This window comes from Pteropus medius, unplaced genomic scaffold (genome assembly GCF_902729225.1).
Source record: "Pteropus medius unplaced genomic scaffold, Ma_sr-lr_union100, whole genome shotgun sequence".
Taxonomy (NCBI): Eukaryota; Metazoa; Chordata; class Mammalia; order Chiroptera; family Pteropodidae; genus Pteropus; species Pteropus medius.
Window position 1 is genome coordinate 2,534,855 of NW_024351647.1, and position 13,361 is coordinate 2,548,215.

General features: G+C 32.2%; 1 protein-coding gene across 1 annotated transcript in view; it reads right to left on the bottom strand.

The window, feature by feature from the left end:
• SPRED1 (sprouty related EVH1 domain containing 1) overlaps window positions 1–13,361 on the bottom strand; it is a 101,758-nt gene that overhangs the window by 42,570 nt on the left and 45,827 nt on the right. Inside the window, exon 2 of the mRNA XM_039843944.1 lies at window positions 12,938–13,112. Within this exon, the coding sequence (XP_039699878.1) occupies window positions 12,938–13,112 (175 nt within the window). The remainder of the gene's footprint in view (window positions 1–12,937; window positions 13,113–13,361) is intronic.

Sequence of the window (13,361 nt, forward strand, 5' to 3'; positions counted from 1 at the left end):
GTTACATGCCATATCAACTGGTACAAAAACATGCCAAATGATTATGAACTAGATGTCAATATGTGTTAACTTTCATCTGTAAAATGATATTATGAAATAATATTTTACTGTTATTATTTATTTAATGTAGCATAAAAATACTTATTCCTTAAAAATGGCTATCATGGTGGTAGCTCTTCATAATTTAGGAACAGGCAGTGAGATTAAAAAAAAAAGGCATGCAATCTATAGGTACAACCATCACCGTTTTTTATAGATAAAACATCTGCATCACTCAGCATTTACATAATCTCAAGGCCTCCATGTCCAAAGTATAACAATTTCTCATCTAAGTCACACAATGTATTAGAAAATTGTTTTGCTTCTGACATTAAGTAGCATTAAAAATAAATAAATGCACTCTCATCACATTAAGGACAATGTACAGCAAACTTTAATGTACAGCCCACCTCAAATTTAAAAAAAAAAAAATCAATGAAATTAAAAAGTTGTATTTAAAAAAAAATAGATAGGAAAATTCCTCGAAAGACTTTTACCCACCATGTAATCAATACTTAATCGGCATTCGTGAAAAAACAAAAACAATTTTAAGGGCTAGAAGGATTCTTAAAAATCAGTGAGTTCAGCTACCTTCATCTTTACATTGCCCCTCAATTATATCGGAACGATGTGTTCCAACTTTGGTCCACTGCAGTTTTCACTATACTAATTATGTATCTTAAGATAACGGTAATATTAAGTGGCATGTACTAAGCAGAATTCAATGTTTATCATAGTCATGATTAGCATATAATTAGCAACCAAACTACAGAAAATGGCAATTACATTTTTGCCAACAATTACAATCAACTAATCTAACATTAACAGTTGATTTATTTATCCTGAAGGAAAAACAGAGAATGGGATAAATTATTTCTGGCCAGTGTAGTAAACTAAAAAGTACTCTATAGACCTGAAATGGTTACAATCTCCCAGAATACATGACCTATACTTACCCTTAGAGCTTCTTTATAGTCTTAGGGTGTGTGTGTGTATATCTGGTACAAAATGAATAATCCTAAATTCTGTTAAGACTATCCTAAAGGCAAATGCCAGAAGCCATTAAAAATATAATCTGAAAATTATTCTGCATACAGTTGTTAAACTTAAAACACATCTATAATCCTAATTAATAGCTGAATATACCTCTTTCTGTGGTTAAAGAGCTCTTAAAGTATGTGAATTTCACCAGACTTCCATAGTAACTATGAAAGCCATTTATAAATTTAGAGTAAAGATAAGTTAAAAAGTAGATCAGTGGCCCTGCTCTCATTTCTACCCAAAAGAAGATAGTTTACATTAAATTAACAAAAAGAAAAGATATCCAGAGTGTAAATAGCCGATTGTAAAGTGAATATTAAATGTTAAGACTGACTCAACAAGAACAACTACAAAAGAATATGTTGCCAAAGTATTCTGACATCAATAACTCTTAACTGATCCATTAAAAATATGGCTAGTTAACAAGTAAGAACAAATTAAAGAGTCGTGTTTTAGAATCAGCACAGTACTAGAACCTTTTGAACTTGATCACCTATAAGTGTATTGGGATAAGAAATGAAGTATTATTAACAAAAAAATAAACGATCCAATTAAAAAATGGGCAGAAGACTTGAACAGATACTTCTCCAAAGAAGAAATACAGATGGCTAACAGACATATGAAAAGATGCTCAAGGTCACTAATCTTCAGAGAAATGCAAATTAAAACTACAATGAGATATCACCTCACACCTGTCAGAATGGCTATCATCAATAAATCAAAAAACAAGTGTTGGCGAGGATGTGGAGAAAAGGGAATCCCTTATACATCATTGGTGGGATTATAAACTGGTACAGACGCTATGGAGGTTTTTAAATTTTTTGGAGGTTTCTCAAAAAACTAAAAATGGATATACCTTTTGACCCAGCAATTGCACTTCTGGGTATTTATCCAAAAAAACCCCAAAATAATAATTTGTAAAGATCTATGCACCCCAATATTCATGGCAGCACAATTTACAATAGCCAAGATATAGAAGCAATGTAAGTGCCCATCAACAAGATGATTGGATAAAGAAATTATGGTTCATATACACAATGGAATATTACTCAACCATTAAAAGAAAATGAAATCCTACCATTTGCAATGACATGGATGGACCTAGAAGTTATTATGCAGAGTGAAATAAGTCAGACAGAGAAAGATAAATACCAAATGACCTCACTTATATTTGGAATCTAAGGACCAAAAAGAACAAACTAATCAAAAACAGAGTCAAAAATATAGTGGACAATTAGGTGACGGACAAAGGGGAGGGGGTTGGGTTGCTGGGAGAATGAGGTGAAGGGTTAAAGAAGTACAAATTAGTAGTTGATAGTTGGTCACAGGGACCGGGAGCAAGGCAGAGGGAATGCAGTTAGCATTAATACGATGGCTAGGTGAAGAGCCAGGGGAGGGACGGAGCAATTGGGGGGATCATTTTATGAACTATATAGTTGTCTAACCAATGTACTATATACTTGAAACTAATTTAAATAAATAAATTTTAAAAAATGATGTGTCATTTATTATAAGCTAAAAAAACATATAATGAAAAATCTTAAAACTAGAAAAAGCATCAACAAGTTCAAAAGCACTTAACTGTTTATAATGATTGCATCAAAAATAATTTTTTTCCAGACTTCTACATACCAAAATACATGACCAGGTTTGAACAGATTATAACTGCTGCAGACTGACTAGAGCCAGCTTTAGGAAGGTGATTATAATAATGGAGCAAAAATACAACTATATAATGGATATTTGGTAAAATGGCTTTGCATTCCAATACAGATCTATACAGATTTGAGTTGGTTAAGACATACAGGACTAAATGTTTTCTAGCTAGATAAATACTTTTGGAACCATTAATTATTTTAATAAGATCTCCAAGTCTTTCAATCTAGTGGTAACAAACAATTTTTTTCTTTTGTTAAGGTTAGATAGATGTTAATTAAGGGAAAAATACAGCTGAATGGGTGAATTCTAAAATTAAGAAAATGGAAACTACTATTAGCATAAATATATTAAAATTTGATATAGATGAAGGGAAAGAGGGGAGAGAAGTGGTTTCCCTACAGTACCAGGCTAGGAGTTAAGTGAAAAGGGGGAAGAAGGTAGTTAATGAGAATGGGTGTTTACGTGAGTGAAGTGTCCAAAATAAAATGATTAAGGTATGAATAATAGAAGGAGTAGGAAGAGTGAAATTCACATACACTTCCCAAGAAGAAAACTATTAGTGCAGTTTAAGAGGAATTTGAGATAGTAATTAAGTTTGTGGGCTTTGCAGCTAAGACCAGCTGGGTCCCAGCCAGTCTCTACCATTCATTATCCATCTCACTTTTGAAAATTAAATGAGGTAACATACAGAGTACTCAAATACTGCCTGACACATAATAAACTTTCAATAAATATTAGAAGCAATGGTGATGTTGGTCTCTAGATAATGTCACTAGCCCATAATAGAACAGTTGCTATAAGAGACTGAGAGGTCATTATTTAAGAGAGGAGACTTTGAGGGGGAGTGGGGGAGTCTGAACAATAATAAAGGTACTCAGGACCTCAAAGAGCTAGTGAATGGATTCTAAAGCGCTTAAGTTAAAGGAGTCTAAAGACAGTGAAAAAATTTCAATCTCCAATGTTTTTCTTTCTTCTGAAAAATATCTAGAGTGTTTTATAGAGGGGAGAGAAAAAGGAAATGCCACGGTCACTAAATAACTAAAACTTCTGAAGATATATTCCAAGTTATTTTGGAAAATATAGAACAAAACTCCCATCATAAAATTACTAGACTTTATGTTTTCCACTAGCATTTAAAATAGACTAAGCCAAAAATGGGTACAAGTGCATTTTTGTTTCACTAATAACAACTAATAATTTGGGAGAGCAGAGTAAAATGAAATATGTACTTTCAAACTACTATGTACTTTATTATAGTTGCTACCTTACAAGTATATAATTATATGTTTACAAATAGTATTATCTAAAAAGTAGTATAGTTCACAATCAGACCTTAATAATTTTACTAGCAACATTCTGAAATACCTTTGTTTCCAGGGAAAAATATCTTCATTTTGAAATAAAATTCCGAATTCAAAATATTTGATAACCGAAATCAATAATTGGTATCTCGAATAGTTGCCTCATATTATGAATTTTAGTCTTTTGGAAGATATAAAAATTAGTATCCATTATGAAGGACATCAAGGCATCCTATGAAATATGAAATTATATTGTTATCAAATAGATATTTTACTAATTATTAATAAAAATGTGTATTTAACACTGTGTTCTGAGCTGAGTGCAATTTAAGAAATTTTAAAAAAAGTAACAAAAGGAACAATGGCAGTGCTTCACGCATAACAGCAGTTCAGCTACTAAAAAGAGAGGAAGCCAGTATTTTTAAGTATGTCTGTCATAAAAAGAAAGACTGAGTAACTGCTCTAGATTAAAGGAGAATAAAGACACATGACAGCTAAATGCTACATGATCTTGCAATGAAGGAACAAAAATGTTATAAAAACATTATTAGGGCAGTTGACAAAACTGGAATATAGAATGTAGATTAAAGTACTGTATTTATGTTAAATTACCTAAATAGGATAATTATACTGTGATTATGTAAGAAAATATCCTTGTTCTTAGGAAAATTACACTGAAGTATTAAGGGGTAAAAGGACAAATGTATGCAACTTACTTCAAAAACAAGTGTGTGTATGAGTTTATGTACTGGGGAAGGGAGAGAGAGAGAATGATAAAATCAAATGTTAAAAATTGGTGAATTTGAGAAAAGGTGTATGGGAGATCTCTTGCTGAGACAGTTGACTCTGCAAAGACCAGTGGAATGAAGAAACAAAAGAAGGCACATAAGTACAAACAAACATAATTAGGAATGAAAAGGGACAAAACTAAAAGCACAGCAAAGATTTAGCAATTAATAAATACAATTTAAGGTTTTGGGACCCCAAATTTGGAAAACTAAGTGAAATAACTGATTTCCTAGAATATCTATTACCAAAACAGATTGAAAAGAAAATAGAAAACCATTTGTTATCTGTAACCATTAAAAAAATTGAATCAGTATAAAGTGAGAGTGAAAGAGGATGAGGGAATGGAAAGTAAAAAAGTGGTATTCTTTCAAAACTCAATAGAAAAACAAAAGTAATTCAATGAGAAAAATGGAGAAGGACATGAACAGATATTTCACTGAAGAAGGTACAAATAATGAAAACATATTCAACATTAATAACCATTAGGGAAATGCAAATTAAAACCACAATGAGCTATCGCTACATACCTGTCAGAATGACTAAAATAAAAAAGTGACTACACAAAATACTGGCAAGAATGCGTGGAAGCTAGATTGCTCATCCATTGCTGGTGGAAAGGTATTAATATAGTATAGCCACTCTGGGAAAAGCTTGTCAATTTTTTAAAAACTAAACATGTAACTACCGTACAGCCTAACAATTGCATTCTTGGTCATTTATCCCTGAGAAATAAAACAACATTGGTAGAAAAACTTGAATATTTATTGCAGCTATATTTGCAATAGCCCAAACTGCAAACAGCCTAGATTACCTTCAATGAGGTAACAGTTAAACTTTGGTACATAGTTATCACAGAATACTAGTCAATAATAAAAAGGAACAAACTATTGATACACTCAACTACCTGAATGAACTCTCAGGGAACTATGTTGAATGAAAAAAGCCAATCCTGAAAAGTTACATATTACAATTCCAATTATATTAACATTTTTGAAATGGCAAAATTATTGCAGTGGAGAATGGGTGACTGGTTGTCAAGCCAAGAGGGAGGTGGGTGTAGTTATAAAAAAGAGTAACAGAAGAGAGGATTCTTGTGGTTCATGAACTGTTTTTGTGTCTTTTCTATGGTAGCAGATACTGTATAGACCTAAATACACCCAAACGAATACAAGTAAAACGGAAAATCTGAATATGATGGATTGTATAAATGTGAATACATATTATGGTTGTGATATACTAGTTTGGTAAAATGTTATCATTAGGAAACTGAGTAAAAGGAAAACAGGATCTTTTTATATCATTCCTTACAAAAGCAATTTATAACCTACAATTATCTCAATAAAAAGATCAATTTAAAAAGTCTATGGAACATTTGCAAAACCAGATTTCAGAAAAATTAGTATCAAATTCTGATGGGACATAAGAAACATTAAGGACACTTCCTTACTGTGATAAAGGACATCTCAAAACAACAGCTAACATCATGCTTATTTGTACAACACTAGATATACCACTAAATTCAAACATTCACCAACATTATTTAATAGTATTCTGGAAGTTCCAGTTAGCACAATATAAACAGAAGGCAAGTTGAATGAATGACCTTTAAAAGATATCAGAAAACACCAAAAAAAAAAAAAAAAATCATATACAATGGTCATAAAAATTTTCATGTAGGAAAAACCTGAATATATATACATATATATATATAATATATATATATAAATGTTTAGTGTTCTGAAAGAATGAGCAAAAATATACCAAAAAAGGAAGAGTAAAGACTAATGAGGAAAAAACTAGTATTAGCAGACAGATTAAAAAGTACAACTGTATAGGAAGTGATATGGATTGAATTGTACCCTTCTGAAGTCTACAAAGAGAGCTCTCAACAGAAACCAAGCCAATGAGCACCAACTTCTTGGATTTCCCAGCCTCAAGAAGAATGAAAAAACAAATTTTAGCTATTTAAGCCAGCCAGTCTATGGCATTTTTTTATGGCAGCCCAAGTAAACTAATACAAGAAGTCTAGCAAATAAAAGGCACTCAAACAGCTACTGATTAATTAAAAGAATATCATCAACCAGTTAAAAGCATGCTACATTCAGATGATAATTTAGATTCTAACAGAGCAAAAGTAGTGAAGAAATATTGAGAAAGTTAATAAGTAAGACCAATAATTTGAGATCAAAGAGTATGGACTTTAATTTAGCTATTAAGGAACCTACTAACTATTATAACAGTTTAAAGGCAGCTCGACTGTAATGCAAGGGATGTGAAATATATCACAATCAGGTATAAAAGAGAAAGAAGCCGCCAAGATAATCTTGATGGGCCTGACAGACCAGATCGATCAATATAAATCAATAATTAAAGAATAGAACAATATTAATTTAAGACAAACCAACCGAATAATAAAGAGGAAGTGCAGTATAGTCAGTAAAGAGAGTACTGAAGGAAAGTTGTGTTAAGCTGAAATTTTCTAAAAAGAGGCAAAAAAGCAACTAGGAAGGAAACACAAGACATAACTCTAAATCTTAAATTTTAGGAAACAGCTCCAAAAAAAAGATAATAAATATGCTAACAAGCGGGTTTTTTTCCTCCTCAGGCAATACTGGCAATATTAAAGAATTAACTGTTGTAAAACAACTGCCAAGAGAAAGTCACAAAATTTGTGGTTGTACGAAAGACATTAATAGTACAATTTATCTTTTCAATAAACTGACCCTAAAATGAACAGGTAATTTTGGACTAGATGAATGTTGTTGTTATTATTATCATTGTCATTATCATTTCTTCCAATTCCAATCCTTCACATAAAAACTGGTTTGCCCAAGGTACTTTCTAACTCAATTTTCCTATTTTCTGTGACTTACCCGTAGACAGTAAAAATGAAATTGTTCCTGCCATTGTTTCCTCAGAACTAGCAAGCTAACTGTATATATTCTCTTCTCCACATAAACTCTTAGTATGCTATTCTTATAGTTATTTAGTTAATGAAAAAGAGGGGTGGGCATTTCCATAAATTCAATGCTTGCTTCGGTGAACCATTAATAACTAAGTAAGGCAACATTATTGCAGTGACTGACATTGGAAACAGGCAGAGATTCAAGACAAAGGAAGTAAGGGACAGATTATAAAAGTTCCTCCCACAAAAAACTCCCTTCCCTTGATTTTTTTTTTTATTGCCTACTACATAAACTTTGACATAGTACTTATAACTGCCTAGCATACTGTTCATTTTACTTATTTATTTATTGTAATATTTCTTTGTACCTCACCAGAATGTATATTCTCTCAAAAATTAGAATTTCTGTCATTTATTTACATATCCCCAGCCTAGAATAGTGTCTAGCACACAGTAGCTTATCAATATCACATGAAAGACTTGCCTTTAAAAAGAGTATTCTCCTTTAATAATGTAGGATTCAATGAAGTTCCTCTAGTGTAAAGTAAGGTAAAAACTAGGCAACATATTGTCTACTGAAATATGAATGAGTAGTTTTAAATGACTGACAAAAAAATTTTAGACTAGATTTAAAAAGAAAATAGAAAAAGATATTCAAGCCAGAGAAATCTAGTGAAATTGGGAGAAAATAGGAGGCACAAAGTAATAGAGTAAGCATGAAATTGTAAAGCAAGAAAAGGAGAATAAAAAAATGACAGGAAATTGTAAAATTCTTCAAATGGAACAGTTCTGGCTAACAACCAGATCCAGGAAAGCAGCCTGCTGAAATGAAGACCAGAAGGTCAAGACTGTGCAAAGCAAAGTAGCCAAGAATAATGATGAGGTTCAGATGTGGAAAAGTTGGCTCTAGGAAGGAACTGCTCAGGTCAATAGATGAAAACGAAAGCTAGAGGATGGTAATGTGAATGGTACACAGTGTCAGTACAGGGATTTATTTATATATGTGGGTGACAGAGTAATACTCTGGAAGGAGAATAAGGCACAATAAAAATGTGGATACCATCTCTACTTCCACTGCCACTTTTTTTCTCCCGCTAACTGTGATATTATGCTGAATAGGAGAACCAGTATCTTTAAAAAGACAGGCTGCCGAATCTTAAAGGGAAAACTAGTTAATGCCATTGGTTTTTAGTGGAGGAAGAGCTCTGTAGAAAAACTATGGTTCACAATGGATTAACTCAAAGAGGCACATTAGGAAAAGCTAAGCAAAAATTGTTGTTCTGTACTTTTATAAAGTTCAATTCAAGGCAGAAAGATGTTTCCCTGGTCTTTTAGAGATTCCTATGGTGAAAAGGGGATGAGTCTCATCTTTAATAAAGTTACTCCTATATTATAACTACTTTATTTTCTTCCTAGAAAACAAATACTCTTAATTTTGTTTTAGGCTCTAATTCTAATAACTGGAAAGAAATCCCATTTTTAAAATGTGTCATTTTAAACAGAACTATTATTTTATAGGCAACTTCCTAAACTTGAAATGTTTCTGGTTTTCTCTTTCCTCCTTTCATTATTACCTCTCTCACTATTAAAGTTTATAATGATAGCTATCTTATAACTTTGCTGACATAGCACAGTGACTTTTTCTTGTTTCCACATAACATCGTAAGTAATCGGATGTTGTAAAAGGTTCTACTGTATCCTTCTATGTAGCCTATTCCATTTTTTGTTGTCTTATGTGCTTTTAAAAAGCAATAACTTTAATTAAATTTTACAGCATTTTATTGCTCTCTACATAAAATTAAGAATATCTAATTTAGTAAATAAAACTGTTTCATAGTAAATATTTTAGCAAAATTTTAATGTCATTATTGACGGCTTATTCAGCTACTTATAAAGATGCTACGGGTATATGATAATAATGTTTTAAATTTACATATCACATACGATTCAGCTAAAAATGGTCAAATAATATAACCCATACATATGGTAAACTATCTGGATAAAATATCTGCTTATAAAATAGAAGTGTCATACTAACAGAGAAGAGCTGCTGTTGTATCTAATGAAAAGTGAATGCAAAACAGAAAGTTTCTATCATGGGGAATGTGGAGCTCTACAGTAAAGATTATCTATACAAGTTAACAGTTAAATTTCAGCTAGCATTTAAAAAAATGTGATCCAAGATAATACTAACTTACACTAAAGAATTAAAGGAAGAAATCAAGGCTATGAGGAAATGAAGGTTATAACTCATACAGATCAAGAAAGGTGGTTCTCAGAATCTATCCTTCTCAAAGACCATTCCATCCCCTAGTATTTGAGACAAAGGCACTACACTTTGATTATCTTAGGGTACAACAAGCCTGGTGTTTCTTTTTAATTCCTTCTCAACTGTCAATAAAGTATGAAAGCCAACTATACAGAGCAGTGCTTTCCAACTTTTTCCTAAGACATACTTTAAAAAATAACATTTATAAGGCAACCAGGAGAGACTAATTTGCTATTAGTTAAGAGGCAACCAGCCTGAAGGCTCCAACCACTTTTATTTATGGCACACAGCTTGGGAAGCTCTAATTTAGAGTATCAAAACAGTAACCTATAAACTGTACCATGAGGGTATGAGGGGCAGGTTATCTCACTTTATTTCTAGAATTTATCTAAGGTACAGGATTCTAAGATGTGACCTACAGACAAATGGATACAGAAACACAGTTTTTGACAAATATCTTTTACATGATTAACTATTACATAGGAACAAAATTAAAATGCAGTTTACTCACCAAGTAGAATTTTAAAGAAAACTATCAACTTGGGAACTTTGTAAATTTATAGATTCAACAGTCACAGAGTTCTTTAAGTTTAGAAAAATTAAAAAACTAAAACACCAAAAATGAATTAAAATAAACCCAACTGATAAATACATAGAGAGACTTGGGATATTAACGATTCCCCCAAAGCAGTCACAATGAAAAAGAATATATACTTTAATTCGGTATTGCTTCAGAAGTATCTTGGTCAGAAATCTATTACCCAGCAGAGGGGGCAATTAATCTACTTATTTCAATGTCATTGTCTTATTTATCTTGAAACACACAAGACTTTGCCATTTTCAATTTATAGCCATGCATTATTGCCTCTGTCTTTGATCATACAAGTCCCCAAAATCTAAAATGCTTTATTAGATAGCTAATCTCTATAAAAATGTCAACCTTTCAACAGAATGATTTTCCCTTTTTATCTACACTGAGACATATTTACCATCCCTATTTCACAAATAACAAGCTCCCTCAAGAAGAAATGGTTAGGTGAAATAACAGGTGTTCTGATTCCTAAGTCAGTGCTTCTATCAGAAGAACATATTTTCTTGTTAGTCTATTATGATTCTAAACCCTAGGATTAGGTTATGGGCTATTTTTTTAAATCCTGTCATAGAGAATAAGTTTGTGATCTTTTTGAATCCCAGGTTCATTCTCACTAGCTTTATGTCCGAGCCATACTCTGAACAACCACCTAATCCATCAGTCTGAGCTGTCTTTGATAACAAGCTTTTTTCTCAAATTCTTTTTCTGCCTTTGACATTTTTCTTCACTTTTTCTATCTTTACTATTAAAAAATGCCTTCACTATTAAAATTTACAATTTCTCCAACATTTCCCAGTTATCATTAGCTCACATGAAATGCATTATACTTTGGATAGATAACTATAAACCCTTTCTCGGAAATCTACGAAGACGTATTTTAAATAAGCATTAGCATATGCCAGCCACCATCTTATCCAAGGCCAGAATCACCTTTAAATATTTAAACTGTTACAGAGGACATATTAAATTTATTATAGGCACTTCTGAATTTAACTGGGGTTCCTTCCTATAATCCTAAAAGCACATTCTGATTAATTGCGATACACTGTCAGGAGTGAATCATAAACTCACAAAAAACTACAGTTAGAAGGTTTTCAAGAGGATTCAGGATAAATCTCCTTTTAACTGAGGCAGGAACTGGGGCAAGTTAGGCAACTTTCTAAATTACTGAAATAATTCAGTAGTAAAAAATATCCAGAAACCAAGAACCAAATTAAAAGTAGGTTTATTAAAAAATGTTCATATATATTAAAGAATTATTTGAAATTTAAAACATATTCAATAGAAATATCATGTATATTAAATAGGCTCACAAACCAGTCTACAAATACATATTTAAAGGAATTCTAGTTATTTTCAAGGGTCTTAAAAGTTTTGGCACTTTTCTCGTTTTTCTTCTAAGTGTATGCTCTCCTTTTACTTGATATAGGAATAACACTAACATTACTCAGCTTTTCAGATATGATTACAGAGTCGTTTTTGTTAGCTCACAAATGAAATAAAAAATTTTCTACACTAATTAAAAAGTAAATAGCTAACATTACCAAAGGTTAGGTTCAAATTTAAAAGTACATGGATGTAAGAAAACACTCATCTGAATAGAAGATAGTGACAAAAACTAGGCTGGCCACCAGATACTCTTATAAGTCTAGAATAACTAGATTAATAGGAAATGAAGAAAAAGAACCAGAGAACAAAGAAATCTAGGGTGACTGTCAGCAAAATGTTTCTGTTTAAGGGTTCAAATGTTTACAGTCTCTGTCGCAACTACTCAACTCTGTCATTGTAGTGTAAAAGCCTCCATAGACAAAATGTAAATGAATAAGCTTGGTGGCTATGTTCCAATCGAACTTTATTTATGGATCAAACTTTATTTATGGACACTGACATTTGCATTTCATATAATTTTCACGTCATACAATTATTACTCTTCTTTATTTTCAATTATTTAAAAGTGCTAAAACCATTCTTAACTCATGGGCCATATGAAAATAGGTGACAGGCCTAGATTTGGCCTGTGGACTATAGCTTGCCAGTCCAGGGAATAGTGGGGAGAAGGGGAAGCAGGGTGTACCTGGTTTGATAACTAGGGGTACTATCCATAAATGTTCTTGCATTAAACCTAACCAGAAAAGCAGCTTCCCTCTAACATGTGTTATATTAATGTCAGTCCCAGTTGCAAAGAAACAGGCTTATTTCACTGTCCTGAGGAGCTCCAGAAACAATCACTGTTCCTGGGCAAAAATCATTCTCATAAATAATGGTCCACTAATTGTAATTTTAAATAGATGATTATTTCTATAGAATCTTAAAATTATAGCAATAAATGCATTATTAATTACCATTTTGTCCCTGAGTCGCTCTCCGCGGATAAAAAAATCAGCACAGCCATTCTCTTCCTGGTGAGGGACTTTGAAGATAGTAACGCAGCTTAGTCCACTCCCTCCAAGTGGTAACCATCCACCACTTGAGTCATCCCGGGTCATCACCACAGCTCGCACTCGTGCATAACTATTACTAAAATAGATGCAAAGATTACAAATTAGCTTTTCCATAAACAAAAACCAGCCAAGCTGTCAGTAAAGACTACATTAGTTAATGGCTGGTAACTATAGTGTTTACTACTCCATGATAGTCCACAGAAAGTAATCGACTTGAAGGAGGTCAAAACCCACAAACTAAATTTAAAAGGTTAACCTTTATTTTGAGGACTAACCTCACAATAAAAAGCTACAGAACTCTTATTTCAATTCATCATCTGAATAG